Source organism: Peromyscus eremicus, chromosome 16_21 (genome assembly GCF_949786415.1).
Source record: "Peromyscus eremicus chromosome 16_21, PerEre_H2_v1, whole genome shotgun sequence".
In the NCBI taxonomy this organism is placed as follows: domain Eukaryota; kingdom Metazoa; phylum Chordata; class Mammalia; order Rodentia; family Cricetidae; genus Peromyscus; species Peromyscus eremicus.
In genome coordinates this window covers 47,273,531-47,300,768 of record NC_081432.1, presented here as the reverse complement: position 1 = coordinate 47,300,768, position 27,238 = coordinate 47,273,531, and the positions used below count along the sequence as shown (strand labels likewise).

General features: G+C 38.7%; 1 protein-coding gene and 1 non-coding gene across 2 annotated transcripts in view; one reads left to right on the top strand and one right to left on the bottom strand.

Moving 5' to 3' along the window:
* Adgrb3 (adhesion G protein-coupled receptor B3) overlaps window positions 1–27,238 on the bottom strand; it is a 708,652-nt gene that overhangs the window by 342,762 nt on the left and 338,652 nt on the right. The window contains exons 11-12 of the mRNA XM_059281371.1: window positions 16,924–16,992; window positions 12,355–12,463 (exon numbers count right to left, since the gene is read on the bottom strand). Coding sequence (XP_059137354.1) covers window positions 12,355–12,463; window positions 16,924–16,992 — 178 coding nt within the window. The remainder of the gene's footprint in view (window positions 1–12,354; window positions 12,464–16,923; window positions 16,993–27,238) is intronic.
* On the top strand, window positions 5,923–6,031 carry LOC131894025 (U6 spliceosomal RNA). The gene has a single exon (XR_009374813.1). It is a non-coding gene; the product is annotated as a U6 spliceosomal RNA (small nuclear RNA).

The following is a 27,238-nucleotide window of genomic DNA, read 5'->3' as shown; positions in this document are numbered from 1 at the left end:
TCTGAAGGCAAATCATTGATACAGGACAAACCACAGGAGTGCCCTCCACACTCACAAGGCTGTCAAGACAAATAACATCATGAATACCTGGACATCATTAATTTGGGATCCAAGCTTTTGTTAGACAAGCATCAGGAATGAGAAGGAAAGAGAAACATTTTCTATACATTGTGCTCAAATGAAACTTCTGAAAACAGATTTTTGGGACCAATAGTTTCTATCTGGTGCTTTGTAGATTGTCATTAAGTTGCACATTCAAAAGATGTGGGCCTAAGGTACCTAAAAAAAATTCCAAAATGTTCTATTATTTCTTAGTGGCAAGACAAATGAGGAAAAAGGAGTAAAATTTATTAAACAGAGATTTAGAAATGACTATATATGATAATACAGCAGAGCAGTTGTTCAGATTAGAAGTTGGGATACTCTCAGGATAACACAGAAAAGCTTGGTTGATTTGGGTTATTTAAAACAAGAGAGAATGCCTATTCATATTGTTTAAAGATCTTCAGTGACAAAAATATTATTGAATAATGGTTTGATGAATAATTGTGTCCTTGAATGTAAGTACATAAGACAGATAGAAATGCATGGATGTTTATGTAACTACTTTTCACACCAATTTACTTAGAAATTAGAAGCCTACTGATATTGCAATGTGATAACTAGATTAGTGCTTTCTACATTGAGGTCTAGAGTTCTAACTGTGACATTAGTACTTTCACAAATAATATTTTAAGTGGTAGGGATAAAATCCTTTCAAAACCATCCTTCAATTACACAACAAACAGCTTTCATATATTTTTAATTTTGAAAAGTTTTTACTTAACACATGCTCTTTCAAAGCACAAAGTATAACACAGCTGACTGGCTCATAGTTGGGCATGGCTGATTTTTAGGAGTTCTTGCATTGTTAAGTATACATGACTTAAGTATAAGAAGATACACTAACATTTCAGGCCAAACATGGCTTATTGAAATCCAAATCATAGGGAAAACATGGCTTATTTCATTGTTTAACTGGCAGTTTAATATGAGGCACAGTTTTATAAAATCATTATGTAACTATTTTCATGCCCAGGGGTTCAGATGATGGAATGATGGTGATGACTTCCATGGAAAAATTGATCAGATTCTCTGAGAACACAAGTGAAATTAACATCAACAGTAGGAGGAAGGACTCGTATGTAAATGAGAAAACTCAACACGCACGCACCCACACACACACGTGTGTGTGTGTGTGTGTGTGTGTGTGTGTGTGTGTGTGTGTGCGCGCGCACACACACTGGACTCTAAACTTTAGAGACACCTGAATAGTCACATGATAGATTTCAAACTTAAACTGTCTTAGATATGCTAAAGGGAAATGTCCCTGAATGTTTATTTCGTGTCTCTTGTTTTACCTGAGACAATCTTGAATCCCCAGTCTCATGAGACCTTCCTGCATCAGCATCCACAATAGCTTTGACCTTGGATGCAACACCCTGCCCAGCTAAGAACTTCCTCTTTCATTAGCATCCCATCTAAACTGTTGTAAAATCTGCCAGACTAACTGCTGGGATAACCTCTCACCATTTCCAGCATCACCTACCTCAAGCTCCGCATGTTCTCAATGCTCTCAGCTACATCACTGACATCCCATATAACTTACTATCTTCCACTTAGTAGTCACAATAATCCACTAAGTGTCAGATCAAATTATACTGTTTTTCTGCTCAAATCTGCAGTCTTCTTTTTCTTTCTTTCTTTCTTTCTTTCTTTCTTTCTTTCTGTCTGTCTGTCTGTCTGTCTTTCTTTCTTTCTTTCTTTCTTTCTTTCTTTCTTTCTGGTTTTTTTATGTGTGTGTGTTTTTTTTTTTTTTATTTTCAGGTATTCAGTCAAATGCCTTCCAAGTCTCCTTTCTTGTCACCTCTTTGACAGCCTTTTTTTTTTTTTTTTTTTCATGGTCACACTTCAACCACCTCAACATTCCTGGAGTTCTCCTGATACTCCAGTGTATAGCACTCTGTGTGCACCATGGTCTTTCCATACTGCTTTTGTTCTACTTGAAGTGTTCTGTCTATACATGCCATGGCAGCTTAGGTTCTCAAGGTCTTCCTGCCATTTCAAATATCACTGGTTGGAGGCTGTTCCTGACCCTCATGAAATGGGATCCCTGTCTTCACCCTGTATTTCTAAACCTGGTAGATTGCTTTATTTCTCTTCACAGCAATTATAACCATTGAGCATATTGGATGATATTTGCTTGACATGTGTCTCATTAATATGAAACAGAAATTTCACAACTCCACAAGAGCAAGAGTTTTGTCAAATTCATTCACTGACAAAGCCGTAGAATGGAAAACAGAACATGACAGGCAATTAACGAGAGACTGAGAAAATATAAAGTGAATTAAATACGTGAATCATTACCAATCTATTGTCCTGGCCCTGGGACACACTTTAAATTGGGGATATTAGCTTCATGCACAAGAGCCCATCCATAAGTCCCTAGTTGTCTGTATTACTCGTGCCCAGAAAAGTTGAAATGGCTTTTTGCATTAACCTACCCACAGTTTCCACCCCAAGCATTTGGTGGATCAGTGGATCAGACGTTAAGTGGATCAGTCAACATTGTGCATGTGATAATTTCTATTGAATAAAAAAGAGATAATTTAAGGATTCAGCGTTGCATATCATACCAAGTCTTATCTTCAAAAGACTTGAACTATTTTCTCAACAGAAGCTGTATGATGGTAATACATAAAGAAACTAGTACTTTAATTTTTTTCCCGACTTAAGGAAAATTACTCATTTAGTCTAGGTGTCTAGCAAGACTCGTAGAGGGCTGGAAGACTGGGAGAACCTTATACATTTCCCACCTAGTCTAGCTAACCGAACTGACGTCAGTCGTACAAGATTAAAAAAAAATAGATGCTAATGTCTCTATTTTGGGGCCTTGGTGTCAACATGTGTCTTGTTTTTAAGAAAGGAAGTGAAGCAAGTGATGGGATGTGTGAAGCACAATGCTAAGCAGTGAGAGGAGGAAAATAAGACTCCAGGGAGGAGCCAGGCCTTGCCCCCAGCTACAGCATCAGACTGCAAGGCTGTTGCTCCTCAATGGAAGACCAAGATGTGGTACTGAAGTGTTTATTCAAGTTCATAGTGAATTTTAGAAATTACATGGATTTTATGTTGATTAAAAGATACCGTGGAGGAAAAAAGAGACGTTGAAAATGTTACGTCTTTATTCAGATTCAGTTTCAAAAGACTATTGAGTATGAATGTTCATTCTGAAAAGCCCAGTAGTCTATGTTTCTAAATCAAGAATAAACTCGGATACTTAACTTCACAAAGAAAAAATATATTCACTTTACTGTGTCTGAGACACCGCTTTATTGTGTGCTGGGGAAGAAATGGAGCTATATTTTCAAGAATCTCGTATTTCAGGAATTACACTTGAAATTCTTTACAGTTGAAAACTCTAACATACGGTATTTGAAGATATTATCAGCCTGAAAACCATTGCCTGCTTGTCTGATATTGTCAACATTGAATAATTCCTAAGAAGAGTTGTGAGACAGCAGTACGTGGGTGCGGCAGCATACATCTGTGCAAAGCAAATCCTTGCAGACAACTGAATCAACATTTTAAGGATATGACCACTGAAGTGTTGTGGAATATTCGTTTAAGATGTGTTACATTCGTTTATGCTGTAGAATATTTGTTTAATGATGCAAAGACGTGTTGCACTCTTCCATGTTGCATTTGTTTAACTCTGTAAACTGTATTATTTTGCCTGCCTAACGTACCTGATTGGTCTAATAAAGAGCTGAATGGTCAACAGCTAGGCAGGAGAGAGGAATTGGTGAGGCTGGCAGGAAAAGAGAATAAATAGGAGAAATCGAGAGGATGAGGCGGGGAGGGAGGAGTGAGAAAAGGAGGTGAGAAGGATGCCAAAGGCCACCCAGCCCCACAGCCAGCCAGGGAGTCAGAAGGAAGAAAGACATAAAGGTTAAAAGCTCCAAGGCAAAATGTAGTTAAAGAGAAATGGGATAATTTAAGTTAGAAGAGCTGGCTAGAAACGAGTAAGTTAAGGCCAGGAATTCATAAGTAAGAGTAAGTCTCCATGTATTTATTTGGGATCTAGGTGGCAGGTCCCCAAAGAGGGGGAGAAAAAAAGAAAAGAAAAGAAAAGAATTACATTGAAGCCACCCAGGGCATGGAAATTTAAGCCCCATTCACTGTGTCTGTACTTTTCCTTAGAATGCCCATGTTGTGCCATCAATAATTACGGACTTAGAAAAGTCCCAACACTATAAACTTTATTAGAAGTTGAACATTAATACACATATTATTTCAAAACACTCTTTCTCCTGCTAAAATTGCTGCCGACTGTTTTCTTATTCAGGGAATTCTTGTACAAACTACCTCTAAGCAGTCATCCTCTGACACCGCCCTGATTATTTTCAGAGCGGGCATCACCTCACTTCCCCCCCCCTTTTTTTCCCATCACACTGCTGTCTTGATCACTGAAAACATGTCCACAGATGCAACCTTTAAAGAATGGTTGGATGCAGTGTGTGTTTAGTGATTTGACTTCTGAACTAAAATTCAAAATCTCATTTTTGGTTGTCACTTGGGGATTGCCCTTTTCTAAATATCAATATGTGAGAGGTAGTTTCAAATGTTCTTAGAATAAATACAATCTCGATTCCCCCCTTCTTTCTCACTGCACGATCAGTTATGGATGGAATCCAATCAGTTCTAACCTCAGGGAGAATCTGAAATTCATGCCCACATTTAGGCTTGATTCAAACGATTACTAATTCAATTCTTCATCATGTCATGCAGATTGCAGTTAAGAGCCTTTTATCTCGATTTATACTAATTATGTTTGCAGTCTTTCCAATAACTGTAACATTTCCTATTTTCTGCTATAACCTCCTGCCAAGCAGAGCAGGATTTACAGTGTAGGTCTGTGCACCATATACATGCAGATGCCCACGGAGGCCAGAAGGGGGCATCGATCCTCTAAAGCTAGAGTTATAAACAAATACGTTTAAAGCTAGCCAGGCACCTCTTTATCATCTTTGATTTTAAAAAAAAAATGGTGTGAAATGTAACCATCTGCTTGCTAATCACTTTCTTTCATCTTGAGTGATAAAACAAAACAAAACAAAACAAAACAAAAAAACCAAACCAAGCAAACAAAAAACCAGCAAACTTTTAAAATCCAGCCTAAATGATCAAATACATCCTTCTGCAAAACTATTTCTTAGCCTTTCAATGGTGTATTTCCAGCCTTTGGTTTATGTGGTAAGCACAAAGCATGCTGATTGTTTATTTATTTATATAATTTTGAAAAGATTTGGAAAAAAAATTCTTGTGTATGGGTGCTTTGTCTGCATTGACATCTCTGCACACATGTGTGCCTGGCACCCACAAACAAGGTCGTTAGATCCCCTAGAACTGGAGTTACAGACAGTTGTGAGCTACCATGTGGGTGCTAGGAATTGAAGCCAGTTCCTCTGGAAAAGCAGATCATACTGCTGAACCATCTCTCCAGTTCCTTATGCAATTATTTTTTACTCTCCAACCAAATTTGCCTGCTGGCTAAAACCCTGTTGACCTTATAAATTGTGGGGTTACCATCTTCCTGGGGGTTTAGGCTGCACTAGAATTCACAATTCTCCTGCTTCTGCTTCTGACTGCTGGGATAATGGGTAAGTATCACAATGTCTGAATCAATTCATTTGTATTAGTGAGTGACACCAATAAACTGCGTTGCTTAGTAAGTAATATTGTCATTTTGTTTTTTGGTAATTGAACATAATCTTTTGACTAACAACAAATAACACACCACTGACCTTTGGATTCTGTTCAATGAATACAGGTCTAGTACTAAGTCTAAAACAAAAACACCCAGTTATAAAGAATAGATTAGTCTTGTGAACGCTTTGGCAATACACACATTAAAATTGGAATGATGCAGAGATTAGCATGGCCCACAAGCAAGGATGACACACAAATTTGTGAAGTGTTCCATAGTAAAAAAATAAATGAATATGTTAGTTTTGATAAGGTGAGTAAATATAATATGCTACATGATGCCACTGTGAAAATTACATCTTAAATGAGTGTTGAGCTGACACAAGATTTCCTGGGGTGGGGTGTGAAATTTAGTTCATTCCATTTGGGCTTAACTCTTTTTTGTAGAATTATTTTTCCAAATGCTGTATTAAATTTCTTGATATTATTTATCTTTTCAAAATCTGACTATACTTGGACATTCTCCTATTCATATGTTTTAGCAAAGGGTAACTCTTCATTTGCTAGAAACTGATATACATGAAGACACTTTTTAATTAAAGATGCGTTGAAACTTTTTACTTAATTATTTTTGAAGAAAACTATTGCAAGATATATTGCCTGTTTCCCCACCGAGTTAATTGGACCACAGACCTTCTTATCTTGATGAATTGAAGGCATGATTTTAAGCATTAGTTATTATCCTCAGTCTTAAGACTACCAGAGGGGTAAGGAAGAGGAATTGCAGGAGTCAGAAGGGTCGAGGATCCCGGGAAAGCATGGCATGTAGAATCAACTAAGCAGAGCTCACGGTTGGCAGGGCTCACAGAGACCAAAGTGGCATTCATGGGGCCTGCTTGGGTCTGCGCTAGTTCTTCTGCACATATGTTATAGTTGTTGGCTTGGTGTTTGGGGCGGACTCCTGACAGTGGGAGTGGGGGTGTTTCTGATTCTTCTGCCTTCTCTGGGATCCTTTTGCTCCTTCTGGGTTGCATTACCCAGCCTTGATGTGAGGGTTTGTCATATAGTAACTTGTGCTGTGTTTGGTTGATGACCCTGGGAGGCCTGCTCTTTTCTGAAGGAGATGGGGTGGGGGTGGGAGAGTAGTGGGGAGTGGAGGGAGGGGAAGCTGTAGTAAAGATACATTGTATGAGAGAAGAATAAGTTAAATTTTTTTAAAAAAGACTATCTCAAAAGTGAGGTCTTAGGAATCAGTTACTACATTATGGGTTCTAAACTAGAGTACATCATTGCAGTACATTCAGCAATTATCCATATTATGCAATTTGATGTGAGTAGACAAAACTTGGGAAACTCCTATTTGTACAGAACAGCTCCCAGTTCCAACCACCAAGCTATACTAAGGTCTTAGGCAGTGTTTGGGGAAAAATCGTCGATACATAGTCCTTTTCAGTGGTCAGTCAATAACACCGTTTGCGTTTCTTATTCACAGAATATAAGCTTCAGATTATGGATAATTGAGACTATGTAAGTAATCAAACAGCTGAATAGTTATACTATTCTTATGCAAGACTAAAGGCAATTAAGTGATATAAAAGGAGACAAATATAGTGAACACATCTTATTGCAAATGAGATATACAGAATATTCAAACATATAATAGTAATGAATCAAAATAAATGTAAGCAATAAATGTTTACTTATGATGTTTAAGTTATGGACATAATACTTCGTAGCTAACAATAATAATAATACTATAAGTAATTTGATATGTTATTTTTCTGAAATATGTTAAACCAAAATTTAAACATATTTGAATCTGAAATAGTCTTTGATTCCTTTATAGTAATTTTAAAATAATTCTCAAAATATGACTGATATTGAACTGATAATATATATTTTTTTTTATCTTTGAAACTTCCTTATATCAAACAGACAGGCCTCAAACACCACAGACAAATGTTGAGATTAGTAATAATAATAACCCCATATTACCCAGAGCTCCATTGTTTTTATGTGATTATAATTGTAGCATGGCAAATAAAAGAAAATCTTTCTGAATCACAAAAAATTAAGACAGGAAGCTTTAAGTTAGTAATAAAACTGTAAATTTTCATGAAATCAATTTGTGTAATAATTAAGAAGACAATTTCTTTGTTCTTAACCAATTTTCATCTGCAAAGAGAAATATGCCATTTGCATAATACAGTTACTGTTGGTTCAGTAGAAAGCATTGTGTGGGTTTTATTCCTCTATAGACTATAATGAAATGCTACTGTAACCTCAACTAAAAGAAGTAGACCTGTTGTTTTGTGTGTCTTTATCATTTTAGAATCCACTCCAGAAATCTGAGCAATCCATTGTGCCCTGGAAGGTATTTCAGAAAATCACGGCACTAGCACACCCACGTGTTCCCTAGATGCATTCTTAAATGTTCCACACAAGTCTCACACATGCTCAGAATACTTAGAGAGGAAGCAACTCAACAGTCTATGAGCAATTTATGGAAGAAAGGAAACCTTCATTTTTTTTTCCAAAATCACTGATGTATAATAATCCATATTGTATTTGATAGATAGCAAGGAACACTTAGCCAATGTAAAAATAAGCATATATTTAACCTTTAGAGAAATATGTAGAGAAACACACAGTAGACCTATGGATACTCTAAACAAGTACATGCAGAGGGAAACATGTATGTATGTATGTGTGTATGTACCTATATAAGTATGTATTGTCTGCTTCATTTATACTGAAATATTCACTCCCGGGTAGAAGAGGGACTATTATAGACAAAGAAACCTACAAGGCTAGAGAAGCTCACAAACTTTTAAGACTCAGGATATTCAGAAAGTTATGATTCTCGAAAGCCTCTGCGTAAGGTTATATATGCAGCGGACAATTGCTGCAGGAGGAAGGCAAGTTCTTCCGTGGAGGCACCTGCAGGGTGGGTAGAGATCCAGGAATGTGCCTTTCATGAGTTTTATTCACAATGGGATGGGCTTCTCAGTTATGCGGCTGCCTCTGATGATCCTCTAAATAACCGAATAATCGCTCACCCACATTCTTACAAGTAAGCCCTGTAAACACACTGGTTCACCCAGCTGTACTTCCATGGAACACTTTTTAAGCCTGTCCTTGGTGCACCATGTCAGTTCACTAGACCCTCTTAACATGTCTTCGGGAAAAGCTGTATAACACAACTACAGTCTGAACCCTTGCTCACAGAATCAAAGCTGTGTTTGGAAAGAGCAGTTGCATGGCTCCTAAACCAGGTGATAAAGCATGTACCCAAGACTGAAATGTTCAGGGACAATTCCAAAATGGCTCCCTTTCCCCATGGGATATGGGGTATATGTCTCCTTGCTGGAGTGACAGGTATGTGCCCCTGGTTATAGTATTACATTCAACGGGCATATACAGAGCTAAGAGTAAAGCGTCCTGGGATGAGGAGATCCCATGGGGGAATGAGAGCTATCTTGTTCTATGTGGTATTGTGGTTTTCATTTGATGATACTGAAATCCTCCAAATGACCTATAACTGGAATTGTAATCCCTGGAGATACCACATAGGAGATGGGATTATCAGCAGGTTGTGGTAACAATTGCACAGCCATTCATTCCTCTGGGTGATAGAAAACATTTGTAACTCAGGCTCATGCTTCTGTCTAGAAAGAATTTGTGTACACAAGGAAGGAAGCACAAATGGTAAGCATACACAGAGACACTATTTTCTGTACTAGCCTCTGATTCAGAAGCAAGAAAAATAGAAAACAGAGGATGATATAGAAGTGTTGGCTTGCTGTTTCCTATAGCTATATGTAAGAGTAAAAAAAGTACAGGTTATATCTATACTAAAGGGTCCTTCTTGGGATCCCTACACATAGAACCTTGGGAAGACTCAGAGATGGAGATAATACTATTTCTCAAGTCTGACCTTTAATACAGAAAGGGAAAATTCATGGTCTGATGAACAGACGTGGGCCTTACTAACAGTCCAGTGTAGGAAGTCATGATAATTGCTCAGATTGTGAAAGGCTTTTGAACAAGAAATGAACGGTTTCAAAGTTTGGCTCGTGTGGTTGTGGGACATGGCTGTAGATGGGATCAGTCTGAATGCCATGATGTAGAGAAACTGAATAATTCAACTAACTCCTCCTGCCTCCCTGAGACAAAGGCTGAATAATCAAAGGCAGCACGGGGAAAATTAGTCCCTGAGAGACTGGCTCATAAAAGCCATTAGGGACAGTTAGCTATCGCCAGCTGAGGTCACCAAGAGTACTGGGGACTGGATAATAACAGGAAAAAAATATTAGTGAGGGAAATGTGCGTTTGACAGGGAATGTTCAATGCCCAGCTCACCTGGCCTGATAGAATGCGGTCTTAGGAGAATAGAGAAATTAATTCATTAGGGCCCTTGAGACTTGCTTGATACTTCAGTGGCTTTTCTAAATATCATGATGGGGGCTGATCTTTATGTAAGGTAGAAGAGTCTCTAACAGATCTGAATGATTTAGACTGGCATATAAACTGAGTTTATAAGGAACCAAAGCACACAGGAGGAGATGAAAAATTTTGTAAAGATATTAAAAAGAAAAAAAGATAGTGGATCCTATCAAAGTTGCTCAAAAGTGAATGTGATTTTACTTTTGTAAAAGAGATTTTTATTGAGCTGGAGTTCCCAAGTAGAAAATATACTTAAGATGGATGTTTTAAAGGGACATTTTAGCTGCCATATGTGGCAAACAGACAGTTTGCAGCCATGGTGCAATGCCTAGAGTCTCTCAGACTCCAAGATACAGGTCCAGATGTGGGAGGAACAAGCTAGGTCATAGCTTTGCTCCCTCTTAGTTATGAGGTATGTCAAGCAGTATGAGCCAGCCCTCCCATGACCATCATGGGTAGAAAGCTATGTCATAGCCATACAGTTGTGCCCCAGAATGAGAAGGCTTAAGGGTTGTTAGTGGAAAGTGACTATGAATCATGGAGGCCTAGATGGAATGAGGTCCTCATCTATACCACTGTATCTAACATTCTTCTTCTGATAAAACAGTTAATGTAAGTGATGCTTCATTGGATCTAGAATCTTTTTTTTTTTAACCTTCTTACTTCCAAATCCCCAAACCCATTGACATTTGTTCAAAATGACAGTGGTCAATCTGAAATCCTGTCCACCCTCTATAAATCGTTTCATTATATAAGGCTAAGCTTTGAGTGTTATACAAATTTGGAACAGCTTAGGACAACAGTAAAGACAAAAACTGATGAGTCTGAAAAAAGACACACTGTTTTTGGAAAATGCCACTCACAGGAGCCATGAGGTTCCTAGGGGAAGATGCCATCCTTAGCAATATCTTACCTCCCCTGAAGCCCCAGAAGCCATGAAGGCTATTGAGACGAAAGTTGGTTGCATACCAGAATTATACTGTAAGTTCTTTTTGAGACAGGGTTTCTCTGTGTAGATTTGAGCCTTTCCTGGAACTCACTCTGTAGCCCAGGCTGGCCTCACACTCACAGAGATCTGCCTGCCTCTGCCTCCTGAGTGCTGGGATTAAAGGTGTGCGCCACCACCGCCTGGCTATACTGTAGGTTCTTATTGCTACAGACACTTTAATTTGGGTTTAGAACAGGGAGTAATAAAGTTGGAAATGATTCAGAAGCCCCTTCCCTTTGGTGGGAAACCTACTCTTTTCAGTGGGCAGTGGTTACTATGGGCAACCAACTCTCTAAGATGTTGAGATTAAATGACCATTGCTGTGGCCTAGTGGTTCCATGCTGACCCAAAATGGGAGGAAAAACCATTAGACATCCAAATCACCTCCTTTATATTTCAGGGAACATCATGGAGGAGGGAACAGAAACCTTGTAAGAGCCAGGGGAAGAAATTTTAAGTAGGGATTTGTGTCACATTAAAATATTCCCTCATGGAGGGAGGAAAGAGGAGTGGGGGCGGATGAGAAGGAAAAGAGGAAGAGAAGAGATCAAATCATTTAGGTAGCTAATATAACTTACAAGACTCAGGAAACTCAAGAAATTTACAAGACTCAGGAAGCTAAGAAAGTTACAAGACTCGAGACCTACTCTCCCCCTCCCCCTCCCACCCTTCAGGTTATGTTCATTAAGTGGGAAAAAGGAGGAGACTTTTGAGTGGATTGCCTGCAGTTTGGGTAGGAAGCTCAGGCAAACTGCTTTCATATGTTGTCATCTATGCAGGGATACGTTGATGCAGCAGCTTTTGGAGTACCCGTGATTTTATAAGCAATCCCCTATCCAGGCTCCTAGAAATAGATCTAGGAAGACACATTTTTCCCCAAATTAGATTTGGGTGAAATGATATTGTTTTGTTCTGTAGTTAGGGCCCTACCTTGGGTGAAGAGATGTTTGCTTATCTCCCCCTGAGGAAAGTAAATAGTACATATTTAAACAGGGGTACAGACTTGATGTATGTGGTGCTTGGTCCACCTAAATCACAGCCATTAAATTTCCCCAAAATATTTCTTTACATACACTTAAAGACATGAACAAAAACATTACACTTGAAAATGTGTGGTGCAAACTGTGGCATTAAATTTCAAGAAAGTTTTGAGGAATACTCCTATTTCTTACCTACATTTCCAGTCATTAGGTACGAATTTTGAAAGTCCATCATCCCCATTCCAACAATGTGTATAAAATCTTCAATCACCTGCATTAACTCTATTGAGCCTGGGTAAATCTAGAAAAATAAGTGCAAGTTAGACTTGATGAAAAGTCCATATAATGGACTACAGAACTAGAAAGTAAGATATTCGACATACAAAAACACAAATGAGTTCTGTTCTCTAATGTCTGAACTGGAGTCATCTGTTAGCTTTTAAATTAACAGTTGATTCTGATACCAAGTGTCATGCAGCAAGAGCTTTGGAAGTGACATGATACACTAATTAAGCTCTCAAGAAGCTCAAAAAAACCTTAAAATGTCTAGTAGATTGTCTACACACAAATAACATAATTTTATTTTCAATAAACTCCTTTGCTTAAATAATAAAACACTAAAACCAGACTCAGCATTTTAGCTTAATATCTATATGGAGAACATGGGAAGAAAAATACAAGTATTACTGCTATCATGAAGATATTTAAAAACAGTAAATCCACTGTATGACCAATAACTTGTGAGAAACATTTACTTCTAATAATTGAATTAGTAATTGTATGAACAAATTAGCAATAATTACAGGATTATAATCATAGCTATAATATAAATAATTTACATGTACACATGAAAGAAACAAACCTATAGGAGAATATTATACTTATTGGCTAAAAACAGAATCTCAAGGAGACTAGCAATGTAGCTAAAAGCATTATGTCAGTCTACTAGTAACCAAGGCAGGATCCATTCATTCATCTGTCACCTATCTGCTTCTGTACCTGCATTTTCCACCTATGTACCCAGTTACCTATGCATCTACCTATGAGCAGGTCAATTTACTTCCATGCTTTGAGTGTATTAGCCAATACCATGGTACACACAAAAGGATCTGATTTCTCAGAGATACCTTAACCTGTCAAAAGCTAATACCGTATGTAACAGTGAAGACATCTAAGAACACATATGCATTTTATCATGTGTAAACATCTTCATCACTGCAGCTTTTTTTTCCCCCACGAGACAGGGCTTCTCTGTGTAGTTTTGGAGCCTGTCTTGGATCTTGCTCTATAGCCCAGGCTGGCCTCAAACTCACAAAGATCCTCCTGGCTCTGCCTCCTGAGTGCTGGGATTAAAGGAATGTGCCACCACCACCCGGCAACCACTGCAGCTTTTGAACATGAAAAATTAAGTGGTTTGTGTTCCAGTTACTTTATTTTATAAATGCCAGAGTGGGAGAGGAAAAGATCTGATTGGCTGGATAGCATAAGGCAAGAGCTGTGAGGGAATGGATTAGGAAGAAAAGGGATCAACAGGGCAGGCTATAAGTCTATTTTTGCAGAGGGCTATAGCTGTTTCATCTAAAAATCAAATACCACATATGTATGAAATTTATCTATCCATCTGCATATACATATATTCCACAGAAAACTGAAATATTTAACACTAGAAATATTTAGGAGGTCCATCTTTTTTCTCACCTGTATGCTCAGTTACTAAATGGGAATTCTGAAAAGTTATCACCCCATAGACAAGCATGAATAAAGTTCCTCTGGGCTCTAAAGATTCCTAATTCTACTGTGCCCTGTTGATTTTCGTGGGTAAGATTGTGGGTGTTGTTTGGTATAGGGATGAATACAACTTAAAAACAAGAGGCTTAATTTTCACTCTTGGAAAGAACATCTCCATCTCCTTTACTTTCATTTTTCTTAAAGTATTTACTTTAGAAAACTAGTAATGGGAAGGCTCTTTCAGTCTCTTTGAAATATTTGTGAGTCTTTTTAAACTGAAAAAAGCTTCCTGCCATCTTAAAGATCTAGTAATTTCTCTCTTTGAAATGAAAACATCAAGGAAGATAGTGTTTCTGTCCCTCAGCATCTTTTGAGAGTATAGGACCTAAATCAATGGCCACATGAACGTGGGCTTCAAGCTTCAAAACTGTCTCCATTTGAAAGGATACAAGAAGCTTATTTTCTTTGGAGAGAGCCAATTAACAAGAAGATAGATGGCCCAGTTACCAAGGGATTTTATGATGATGCATGTATGACAAAAAAGCCTGTGAAGGTCCCTACTGCAGGACCAGCTACTGTTTAGCTTGGACACACATATGTGGTGCTGTACCTTATGCCTCTCCCAAGGGTGCAGGAGCTCCAGTCTCTGTGGCTGCTTGTAACATGTGTGACCTCTGACTTGACGCTTGCTCAGCACTAACCTCGTCATTGTCTTCCGTCTTTGTTGAATGCCTTTTCATGTTGGCAGAGGGTCTAATTATTATTTTCCAATAGCCATCAAATATTATAGAACAGGGGCTGGCAAGCTTTTTTGATAAGGGCCTAATGGTAAGTCCTTTATACATTTCAGATCACGGGGACTGTAGTGAAACAAGTCATGTCTCCCCTTGCTGCAGAACAGCCACTGGTAGCAGGTAATGAGCAATGCTGTTTACATAATAGACATTGGCTGGATTTGGTTGATGAGATGTCATTTGCACCCTCCTGAGCCAGGGACATGAAAGTGGACTTCCTAACATGAAGTTCAGAAAAAAATTACATGACTTAAATCCACCGTCAACACCCGCCACAGTGTATCTGTATGTGTCAGAGTGTATGTATTTATGTATGGGTGTGGTATATTCTTTTTTTCACTTCAGTAGGCTATATTTTCAGTAAGGGGTCTTTATCTAAATACAGTTGGAATCTTTTTTTTTTTTTTTGGTTTTTCAAGACAGGGTTTCTCTGTGTAGCTTTGCGCCTTTTCCTGGAACTCATTTGGTAGCCCAGGCTGGCCTCGAACTCACAGAGATCCGCCTGGCTCTGCCTCCCAAGTGCTGGCATTAAAGGCGTGCGCCACCACCGCCCGGCCAGTTGGAATCTTTTTAACTGGGGTTGATAGATAACCAGTGGGCTATGGCTGGCTGTATTTTTCAGGAATGTACAGGCTGTTTGCAAGATTCTGACATCAGAGTTACTCATTTAGTTTTCTAATTCACATAAAAATCTATTTTAACGGTTATTTTTGTTAAGTCCACTTCTCTAAGATAAGGAGAGATCAGAAGGATTATTTTGGTAGATTTTTAACCCCTCTTTTTTTTTAATAAGTCAACCTTTTGTGCCACACATGCTTACCATGTGCCTGTAATTATGATGAACATTTTTTTTCAGTAAAAGCTACAAAATAGCCTCATTTACAATTTCAAACAGTCATTTTTAAAGCATCATTAAGGGTCATTCGAATTGAAAAATATATTTTAAAAATGAGAATAGAACCAATCTCAAATTACAACTAAACAGATAATGGATTCATGATTTTTCCATGGACAAGACTGCCTGATATCATTATTATTTGCTCAAGTTCTGACCTCTCCTAAGAACACCATGCGATGAATTGCAGCCTTGTTTTAAATAGAATATCATACATTCATTCTAAATATATCTATAATTAATAGTCTCTAACTTTCTAGAAAGATATGCTCTGCTACAACAGCTGTATTCTGGTGAAGACACCACTTCCTTAGAGTTAGGGAACAATGCTGCCCGCCAGATGAAGGCCAAGGACAAGTGTATAATTCATAGGAGCAGAAAAAGATCGGCCAAGGTGTTAAACTAAAAGTTGATTCCCCCGCCCCCTGCATTGGGCAGAAGCACAGAGTTGGTGCCTTATAACGAGGCTGGCCATGCTGTGCTATTTGTGGATTTCCTATCATAACTCGAATAAGGGGCATGCTTTACTTCTGAAGGCCTCAACTGTGATTATAAAAGAGAAAGGGAGTGATGGTTTAACCTGAACTTCTGTAAACACTCACTCTGTTTTTTAAAGAGTGCCTTGATCTTGGGATTTTTTTAACCAGAGTCAAGTAGAAAACTTATAGAAGTTTCATGCTCAGTTACATTAAATGCCCATGGAAATTTGAACACTAGACTTCCCTTGTGTTTATCTGGAAAGCACTTCTGTTTTAGAAAAAAGTCTTACAGTTCGGGTAGGATGGCAGGGCAAGGCAATTTCAAAAGCCCAAGTCACTAAAGAAGCCTGATAATTGATAAAGTACGGCAGAAAGAAAGGTCTGAACATGATTAAGAAAGAGTTTACGTTCACAACTCTTTTTTAAATAAGAATTCACATCTGTATACATGAGGCAGATTCTGTGAAGCATGAATTCCTTGCAATTGATTTTCTCATTAGTAAAGAGCACATCACTTCTATTGAGATATATGCTGTTAGATTGTCTTGTTTTCCCATTGTCTATAAGCCAGAAAGAAGTCTATTACTAAAGAACAAAACTGCCACATACTAGTTTCTTGAAGTTGCAAATTAGCTAAATGTGCTTTTTTTTCCCTTTCCTTTTCTGGTACATTCACACAAAATTCCTCCCATGGGCTGATATTTTAAAAGATGACTTGATTTCTGTAAAATTACTGTTTTGTCATCCTGAGTGATTTCCAAAATCCTTTTATACTCTTGGAGAATCAAACTATTGACTTTTCATGTATTTTAAAGACTGTATCTAGCCGACTTCATCATAAGTTCTAAAATCATCTCCGCCTTACCTGCTGTGCATCTTCCCATTTCTCCTTGTTTTCTTCATCTAGAAGGTTGCTAACTATTTGAAAGAAGTTCTGCAAATTAAATTAGATAAAAGTTTAGTATTTATATGTGAGAATGTATTTTTCAACAACACTTGTTAGGAGTGGTTACATCATATGAATATTTGCAACACTGCTTTACATCCTGACACATTCTTGATCTCTAAGAGGATATTTCAGCACCATAATTCTAAGGTCTTTACACAGTTTCATATCTGTATCCCAGAAGCAACCAGAATAGGTAAAACACCTTTTGTTCACAATGATTTGTCCCATTGTCGCCTATATTACACTGTGTAATGTCATTATATTATTCCTTGCAAATGTTTTATGCGTTCTCCTTCAAAGAAGTTGCTTGTACTGGTCGACCTCAAGATATCCTGTGAACTGAAAACCATGACTGCTATTTCATTGTTTCTAATAACAGTGTAGTGAGACCATGACAATGGGCAAGCCTGACTAGTTGAAATTCTTGTTCTGCCCTTCCTAGTTATTGTATTTTTGCTTTTCAACTATCTGTTGAAAAGAGTAAAGAAACATTCAAAATTTCTGGCAAAGAGCACATGTAACAATGCTTAATAAGTCTGAGTAATTTTTGAATCACTGGTTTTTATCTCTGATTTTTTTTGAATGGGTCAACACGTAACATGCTCTTTTCAAAGTTCTAAATTCTTACCAGTATCCTCGGTGCTAATGGACAAAGACCTATTGGTTTTATCTTCATCTATAATTATGCAAATGACCGTCTGGTTTTCTCTTTGCAAGCAGACGAGCTCACTCTGAGGTTCATTTTTCATTCACCCTGAGCACACTGACTACTGCATTCAACTCAGTTCTGCTACTGATAATTTCCTATGTGAGATGTCAACAGAAAGACGTGTCTGGGTTCTCACAGTATGCTGTGCCATCAAGATAAAGTAGTCTGGAGAAGAAATAAGGATTCCCATTGAAGGGTGGTGATCTGAGACCTCCACAGTGTCGAGTAGAGGCATGCTACCCAGATGGTGGCTGCTTGGTTGTGTTCTTAGTTGTAGCCTATCTAACTGGTCTGTAGGTACTTAAGCAGGCACATTGCAGCACACTGACTCACTAGTTTAGGGCAGGACTCCCCTGTGGGCAGAAATAATATTAATTTGTCGGTTTTGTTTGTCTTCTCTATATGCAGCTTTTCAAAACAAGCATTTGCTCTCCTTCCAAATAAAATCACCTGGGTGCTTTTAGATGAAAAACAAGGCTGCTTCATTTCCTCTTCTGTGGTTTGAAGCTGTTAGTATCTATATTTAATTGCCCTATTTGTGCTATTTATTTTAATAGTTCCCGGCAAGCACATGGTCCAAACATGTTTCAAGTTATAACCTTTTTGAAAGTTTTAGGCTATTTTATGCAACTGTGGGGTTGGGAGGAAGTAGCAAGTCTGCTTTAAACTCATTTTCAAGTCATTTAACCTCTCTGTACTACCTGCCATTTTTACCACTTAAAATTTCTTGCTTGGAGGGTTAACATTTTAAGGGCTTAGTCGACTGAGCTGTAACTCTACCTATAGGCAGAAAGAATTAACCTTCAGAGTTCTCCAATTGCCTATGGCTGGTTAACTCAGTAGGGGACAGGGAGCTAATGAGGCAAAGGCTGTAGGTTTCATCCCTGTGCATGCAAGATGGCTATGTTGAGGTCAATGACCTTGGTCTCTGCATCTTAACTCCTCCAGCCATTGTACAAAATGCATTCTGCTGCTAACAAGAGACACCAAGAGAAAGAGGGAAGCAATTTGTGCAAATGCATCTCCATTTTTGGAAAAACACTTCACAAAGCAAGTTTTCCTGAGAGCAGGTCAGTGACTTCTTGCTATACATGAAGGCCACTGCACATATGCAATTCCTTGATGAAAATAATGAATTCAGTGCTCTGTTTTTTTTTTTTTGAACAACCAAAGGACGAACATAAAAACATAAATTATTAACTCGAGTCTTAAACTAAGCAAGCACAGAATGTAGCAAACATTTTGTATTATTTTTCAGGGACAATAAATGGGCCTTTATTGAATCAGAGTAGGAAGGCAGCTCAGATTAAAGTTCCCCTGTGATCTCATTGCTGATCGTATTTCAGAATAATCAACAGCCGCTTTCTGACTAATGCAGGCCATGGAGGACACAGGGAGATGAGTTAAACCTCATTCATTGTCAGGAGTGATGTGGAAAGCATCTTTGGGCAAAATGAGTCTTTCTCGTGCATCAGTTTTTCCTTATCATTTGCTCATAGAAGATACCTAGTGAAATTCAAAAGTAAAGGAAAGTGTTACCAAGTCAGAATGCCTTGGATTTGCAAATACGTTTCAGCATCTTTCCTCTGAACTAACAGCTCATGCTTGTGTCAAATGCACTGAAAAACATGTATACTAACTTCGGTTATATGTTTTAATTCACTTTGACTTGCCATACATGAACAGAGTGACAGAATGGAACAGGCCAAACAAGACAATGTTTGTAAGAGGAGACTGGTAACACTTCTGGACACTTGAATGACTCCTGAGCAGTCTGAAGACACTTCCACTTGACAGTGTTCATTAAACGCTCTTGCACGCTAAAGATATCCTATATAATACTATATATACATACTACATATATATGTATATATACACATAGTATACACATATACTATGTGATATGTATCACACAGTAGCTTTTTCTTTTAAGGTGCATGTGTGTGTGTGTGTGTGTGTGTGTGTGTGTGCGCACATGTGCGTGAGCGCGTGCAGCTTTTTGAAACAGTGTTTTGCTATGTAGTGCTGACAAGCCTGGATCCTGCTCTAGACTGTGCTGGCATAGGGATGATCCTGCTATTTTGGTTTCTGTGTGCTCTGATAACATTCATGCTTTAACACACTGATCCCATGCCTTCCTTAGATGCATTTCAAAAACTTAAAGTCCTTGGCAGAGTCTCAGTTGTATGAAAACTGAAGTAGCAGATATATATACTAAAATTTCTCTTTTGATTTTTTTAACTACATGGTCCCTGTCCCACCCTATTTCTCTAATATGTAAAAGCTACCTGGAAGAGATAAGTGAATTTTGGAGGTAATTCCTAACACTGGTAAAGTGTTTAATATATGGACCTTTTATGATTGCATTTCTTCCATATTATCTTTTTTTATGATTGGCTACATGAATAGTATTTACTACTACATTATAGCAAATGCATAGCTATCATTGGTAAAGACTTTCAAGTTCACCTCAACCCTCTTTGAATATCTCTAACTCTTGCAGCAAAAGGGAGAAAACAGAACCAGTTAAATACTGACATGAGTACCTATATTTTTTCAATAGATCTCTCTCTTTTCTCAGAATATACCTGGTAAGAGGGGTTTGTACAGTCTAGTGATTACCAGATGTCTGTTCAGTTAGAGGTGCTGTTCTTCCAAATGGCCGTGAGACACAAAGGTCAAACTCGTATGACTATGTCTTCTTGATAGGAAGACAAACAGAGAAATAAATGCATCATATATGGAGAAATACAAACACCTCTGTGACTACTGAAGTCAAGGTCCCAGATGGAATAAGAGTGAAAAGAATGTTTTATTTAATGGGTAGGAGTCAATCATCTTGCTGTCCCTCTGATTGGCTTCTATTTGGCAGATTTTTGATGGATCATACATCATCTTGTATGACTCACAAAAGAGGTTCTAGTTGTATGCAAATGGAAATGTAGGTTAGGCTAATGATTTGACGACCCCAAGCCACAGGAAATGTTCCCCTCCAACTTAACTCAGGAGCAAAATGTTTGGACTTCAAGGGACAATGATAACCCCTAAAGGAGAAGATTCCATAATGCAGGGGTAAAGATTTATTTCATTTTGTTAGCCCTGTTCAAGAGTGTGGGGATAACTCCAGGAAAAGCTGAATGACTAGAAAGAAGGGACCATCTACTACTATAAGGATTGAAACTATAGGATAAACCATTGATCGCCAACCTAGAGATTGGGTAGCTACAAAGCCATGTGTGATGTAGACTCCTGCTGTCCTCATTTTCCCCTTTTGCTGTCCTGCCTCATAGTCTGTCTTAACCTAGACATATCAGACTTATTCATGCCCACAAATTATACAGTCCTGTCTGTAGACAAATATAAGTAATAGCCCTGCTTCCTGTTCTCTATGTTGTAACTGGCCTGGAAGACATGAAGATATTCTAAAGTGTGTCTCACGATCTGAATATGAGACTATTGAAACAATGCCCCCACGAAGAAATGGGAATTTCCCCAGGAATCTCATGCTGGGAAAAGGAAAGGATGTCAACCAGAGGGGAACTTGTTTTCCTGTAAGAAATCTCCAACAGTTGATCACCTTACAGGTTGAGGCTAAAGCCCAGATAATGAAAAGTCAATGGTGAACAGGACCACATCTTGCCCAGGACTGCTTAGATATGACATCTTTTGTTCTTCATTTAAACTCTGATCTCATTTCAGAGCACTGGAGACAGACTTGGGACTTAAGAGGTTTGCACAAACTCTTTTTGCCTCTTTCTGATACAGCCACATTGAAGAAATAGCATTACCTGTGTTGATCTATTATGGACAAGTACTCAAGCTTTGCTTATTAGAGTTGTCAGGGCCCATGTTCTGTCTCTAAAAACTCTGGCAACAAGACTGTCCAAATACAGTCTTTAGATTAAACGAAGCAACTTCCAACACAGGTTACTAAACACAGGGAACCTTGGCCATGTATCTCTATCCATAATACTCCTTCTCTTACAGAATGCATTTGGAGAATATGTTCCATTTTCTCAGCAAAAGAATGGATACGGAAAATTATAAAAGCAGTACCCAGATAGCACAGTGTAGGGGGCCAAAGACTAAAGATAAGGATATCAGTAATTATGCTTTACTGCCTAAGGTAGTGGCTTTTGGAGGACCAAAGGAAAGAAAGGATATAGGATGAAAGGGTGAGAAAGGAAAGAGAAAACAATTGGAAGTATATTTACTTATTCAAGAAGTATATAGAGAATGATTTTTCCCTATATCCTGTACTGTACTAGGGATTGTTAAGAGTGAATAAGTCATGTGAGGCCCTGAACTCATCCATCCTAAACTCTAGGAAGTGAAGAGAGTCAGTAAATAAATACACTTAAAATGATGACTTTAGGATTGGAGTTTCTGTGGTTTGAATGTGAAAGACCTGGAATAGGTTAATGTAATTGAAAATTTGATCTCCAGTTGACAGCAGTGTTTGAGAAGGTTGGGAAACTTATGGGAAGTGGCGCCTCACTGATGAAGTGGGTCATTGGGCATAAGTTATGAGGCTTCCTGTTCGTGTTCTGCTTCCTGAGTGGAGATGCAATCTGGCTAGAGAGTTTCCTGCCTCTGCTGCCGTGGCTTCCCTGACGGCTGCTCTGTCTTCTCTCCCATATACCTCTGGAACTATAATCTAGAATAAACCTTTTCTTGCTTACCTTGCTTTTGTCAGGTTATTTTATCCCATCATTGAGAACATAACTAAGACAGGTGTGTAAGACAGTGGTAAAGTGCTTGCCTAGGATATCCAAAGTCCCGACTTCAATCCTCACCAGGAAAAAATAAACAAAGAAGAAAAATGACTGCAGATATTAATTACAATGGTTGAATGTAAAATTAAATTACAAGATTTAAATGTTGTTTATGGGAGGGCACTTTGAGATGATCCCTTTAGGTAGTGATTGAGAATGACTCCTGCTGTTTCAAAGATATTAAGAGACTTTTAAAAGATGCATTAGGCAGAACTTTGCTACCTTACCCTGCCAACTCTGCCATGAGAGGGCACAACATTCTTCCCTTCATGAGGATTAATAATAAAGGGCCATCTTGAAAGATAGAGCAATCCACACAGGACAAGTGAACTTGCTGTGACTCATCTTGGATTTAGCTCTTAGGTACTAGAAGAAAAAAAGGCCTCTTTTTGCTTCCCTATTTTGCTGAAACAGCATAAATGGACTAAAGGAGATTAAAGTATAGTATTATAGTGAGACATGGAAGGCTGAGGGAAAAGAGAAAGGATGGGGAGAGATAAACAGGGAGGGGAGAGTGAGAGACTGTGTGTGAAGACACAGAGAGACAAAGAGTTTATGTGTGATGGGTGGATTACTGGATAGCCAGAAACAAAACCTTTATCTGTATGTGATATCTAACTTGAGACCATCATGATGAGGGGACAGCCTTTAAAAAGATAATTTGCTCCCCACTAAATATAAGTGGGAAGAGAAAGGGAGAGTACATGCTTCCTGAATAAAAAACTATCTAAACAAATTTTAGAAACAGAATGAATGACATAATATTTCTAAACTGGCCTTGAATAGGCTGAATAGAGCAGACAAGACTATTCATGGAGAGTGAAAAAGACAAGGGTTAGAGAAAGTGGAGCCATCAACTCACAATGGTTATGCAGCAAGTTTAGCTAAAAATAAAAGTCTGCTTTCGGATGCTGAGGAGCATATAAAGCGCAGTACAGTATAGAATAGTTCCAAGTGCCGAGGACAGAGAAAGATGGCAGCTTGGTTCCCAGAACCGCACACGATGACAAACTGCACAGGTGAGAAAGTAGGGAATCAAACATCCATCTTTGGTTCCTGGCTCAGGATCCCGAGGATTGCAATGCAACTCCATAGGCTGCATCCTACATGAGAAATACCTGCACTGGAAAGGCGAAAGTGAGCTTCATTTTGATCTGCTTGAGCATTAAGAATCTACAATGCAGCCGAGGGACGAGGCCCGGGAGACAGCTTGACTTAAGTCTAAATCTCCAAAGACAAAAGTAATGTGAAGAATTAATCATAGTTGAAAACAGGAGCCCTTTGGGATAAAGAATATGAATACCAAGAATAGAGTTGAATAGGTAAAGTCAAGGTTAAACACTGGAGGAAAGCAGACTAGGAAGAATACTAAATGAGATGGGTAAGGGGGGGACGAGAGGCAAGAGTGACAGGTGACAGAATAAAACACATTTGGAAGCTGTTCCATGGGTGAAAGGAATTCCAAGGCACATAGACTGTTCTTCAGCTAGGCAAACACCCAAGGGCGACTCAACATACAGTACAATAGAATTCAGTTTCCCAAATGTGGCTGCTCACGGTTGAGCACATGCATAACACCTAGGAACACACCACAAATATAGACTAGACTAACGCATGGACTGCTGATTCTTTGAGATGTGTGACACTACTTCTTAGGCTCCTATTTGGGAAACTATGTAGAAAAGGCATTGAATGCAAGCAACATTGCTGTATGAGTCCATTTGAGTCTGCTCTCACATTATTTGTTTCTAAGTGGACAACCCGTCAAGCGTGGATTGAACTACATATGTATGTTTTATAAAAGGCAAGTGAATAAAAATAATTTAGAATTGACCAGTGCAAATAATGTGCATTAGAGTTTTATCCAGATTATCTATCCAAGCAGCATATCTACTGGCTTTAGGCAAGGAGAAGCTATCAAGGTCTCAGACAGACTGAGATTATCATTCAAATCATCCTATTGTAGGGGTCAGAGCTGAATACCTATGAACCATATGATTCAGGGAAAGTAATTAAGCACATGAAAAGCCAGGTGGATGGCTGAGCTCATCTGAGGGTGTGGGGTACCTAGTTCTAGGGTCTATATCTTCCAGGATGACCTGACCTGATAGTTATGGGCACAGGCCTCCAATTTCAGGCCTCGCTGCCCCTGCTGGACCATATCAACCTGTCAGATCTGGAATGCTTTGAGAGTAGACTATTGACATCATTCTCCCTTGTTTAGATGAAAACAAGTCTTCAATGACACATTTTGTTTTTCCTTGCTCTTCTTTTAGTCACATCCTCACAGAAACTCTGACTCATTTTGAAATTAGCAGAAGGATGTTGCTCTAGGATCCACTGGCTGTGTTTCTCATTTTTTTTGCTCTGCTATGAAGCAAGACAGCTTGACCTATAGAGGTACTTAACAGCTTCAATTACCAATGTTTAGATGATGCTACTAGTCTCCTTGGGATAAGTTTGGGACCAAAGGCTCCAATAAGGGGTAGCATAGTAAGTCAACCTTTTAGATGATGCAGATGGGAGGAAGTGTAGTAAAAGAAGGGGATATTCAATTATTGGGGCTTTAGGGCATATGCTTGGTACTGCTTTCCCAAGCTTCATTTAAAAATGAAAGATAAAGAAGTGAGTGACACTCATACGGCTGATTATAGTATATTGATTATTCACCTATAGGCAGTAGGACAGGATGGTCAATGCTCAGTGAGGAAAAAATAACTACAACATCAGACATGGAAGCATTCATTCTTAACTAAGGATCCTTAGAGAATCCAAACCATCCAGGTAACCAGACAGTAAGTAGAGAGAGCTGCAAGCAGGGTAAGAAGGCATATAGTAACCTTGCTGCACTGGGGATTCAGGCAAGCCTAACTACAGTAAGGCAATGTGGGTCACACATTAAACAAGTTCCGTTTCTCTACCCAAAGAACGACACCTGTAATATAGCCTAAGTCACATATATGACCTGGCATTCTTGTGCCATCTTGTGCCAAAAGAGCCCAGTAGCCAAGAATAAGGGACTGTAGAACGCTCAGCCCTAAATGCAATACATACACTGCACCCCCCCTCCCAAAGCTCAGGAAGCAGAGCAGGAAAGGGGGCAGAAAGACTGTAAGAGCTGGAGACAGTAGATGACCACAAGAAAAGTGTGCTCTGGACATCACAGGGCAGCTGCTCAGATGAACTTACAGCAGTTGAAACAGCATGCACAAGAGCTGTGCAAGCTCAAACCAGCCAAAATCCCAGCATGAAGAGGGGGCTTGCATATCAATTCCCACCTGTAACTAAGTTGTTATTGGCCATCCTTCGCTGTTGGGAGGAGAGTCAGTTTTCTTGAAGGGTGTAGCCCCTGGTAAGCCAACATTCACTCCAAGGGGAAGCCACACATCCAAGAATATTTGGGCAGCACACATTCATCTTGATGGGTTTAAAAAAGGACACAAAGTTGGATGGGTAGGGAAGGGAGTAGGGATCTGGGAAGAGTTGGAGGATGAGGGATGAATATGATCAAAATACATCGTATGAAAATTGCAAAGGAACTAATAAAAATACTTAAAAAATGAGTTCAGCAGTTTGGCTCAGACAACATATTCCTGTGAACCATTAAAAGATCTGAAATACCTTTTTAGACAACCTACCATGAAAAACAAAAGTGATAACTGGTTAGAATGTTCTGAGAACACCTTGTTCTAGGTCATGGTTTTTCTCAGCACATCTTACACTAGAATTATACATACTGGCACACTCATTCTTTTATAATAGATTAATTCTTGGCTATGCCAGAGATTACCTTATCTGAGCCTCCTCTTTCTTTTGTTATCTTGAGTATTCCTCCCCAAAACATCCTTTCGACTTTTCTGTTCCTTCCCCCATTACAAGTGTGTAGAGAGGCTACTGTTTACGATCTAACTCATTCCTAGGATCTGATATAGTTGAGGTTGAGCAGGCATGATGGCAGTCTTCAGAAAATAGAACCAAGTGACAAAGTTATAAAGGAAGAAATCCCCTGGATCATATCAAATCTATTCTCTATCATGATCCAGGTCTGATTTTTCTCTTTTGTACTCTGATTCTGACATTCTGTTTATATGTCTCACAAAATGGAGGTGTCACACCTAAAATTCTCTTTGAAATCTTTCCACTCCTTCTGGCCCTGTGCCTCTCCATTCAGGGCTGGGGCTACATAGAGCTGCGGGCAGCCATGGAGTAGACTTTTGAGTCTTGGAGGTAAACACACCAGATTAGGCTTTCCATCTCTCTGCCACTAGGGGGCTCTGACCCTTGCAAAAGAATAATAACAGTAAGAGTGGATCCAGTACCTAAAATTGGCTCTAATCACAAATCGGCTACAAGTAGAACTTTATTTCTCTGGATTACACTGCTGTTCACATATTTAACCAAGTTCCTGCTCTGTGTGCACAGCAAAGGTGGCTTTTGTCTGCTAATCTCTGCAGATCTATTTTCTAGGCAGGAAGTCTTAAAGGTACTTAATTGCACAACTGAGGTTAACTTTTAAGGATATCTTTGACAAGCTTTTTAAATACTCTTTAACATATCTTATAAAGGGTCCAGCTTATTCATTTAAATCAGTAAAGGTCCAGTGAAATATCAAAAGCCAATACAAGCAAAATCTTGGGTCTTGTGGATATTCCTTTCTCTAGCAAATGCCATTTCTATCCTTAATTCATCTACTTAATACTGGTCCTTTCTTGTCTGTAAATGTATTCTTGAATTCATGTATCAGACT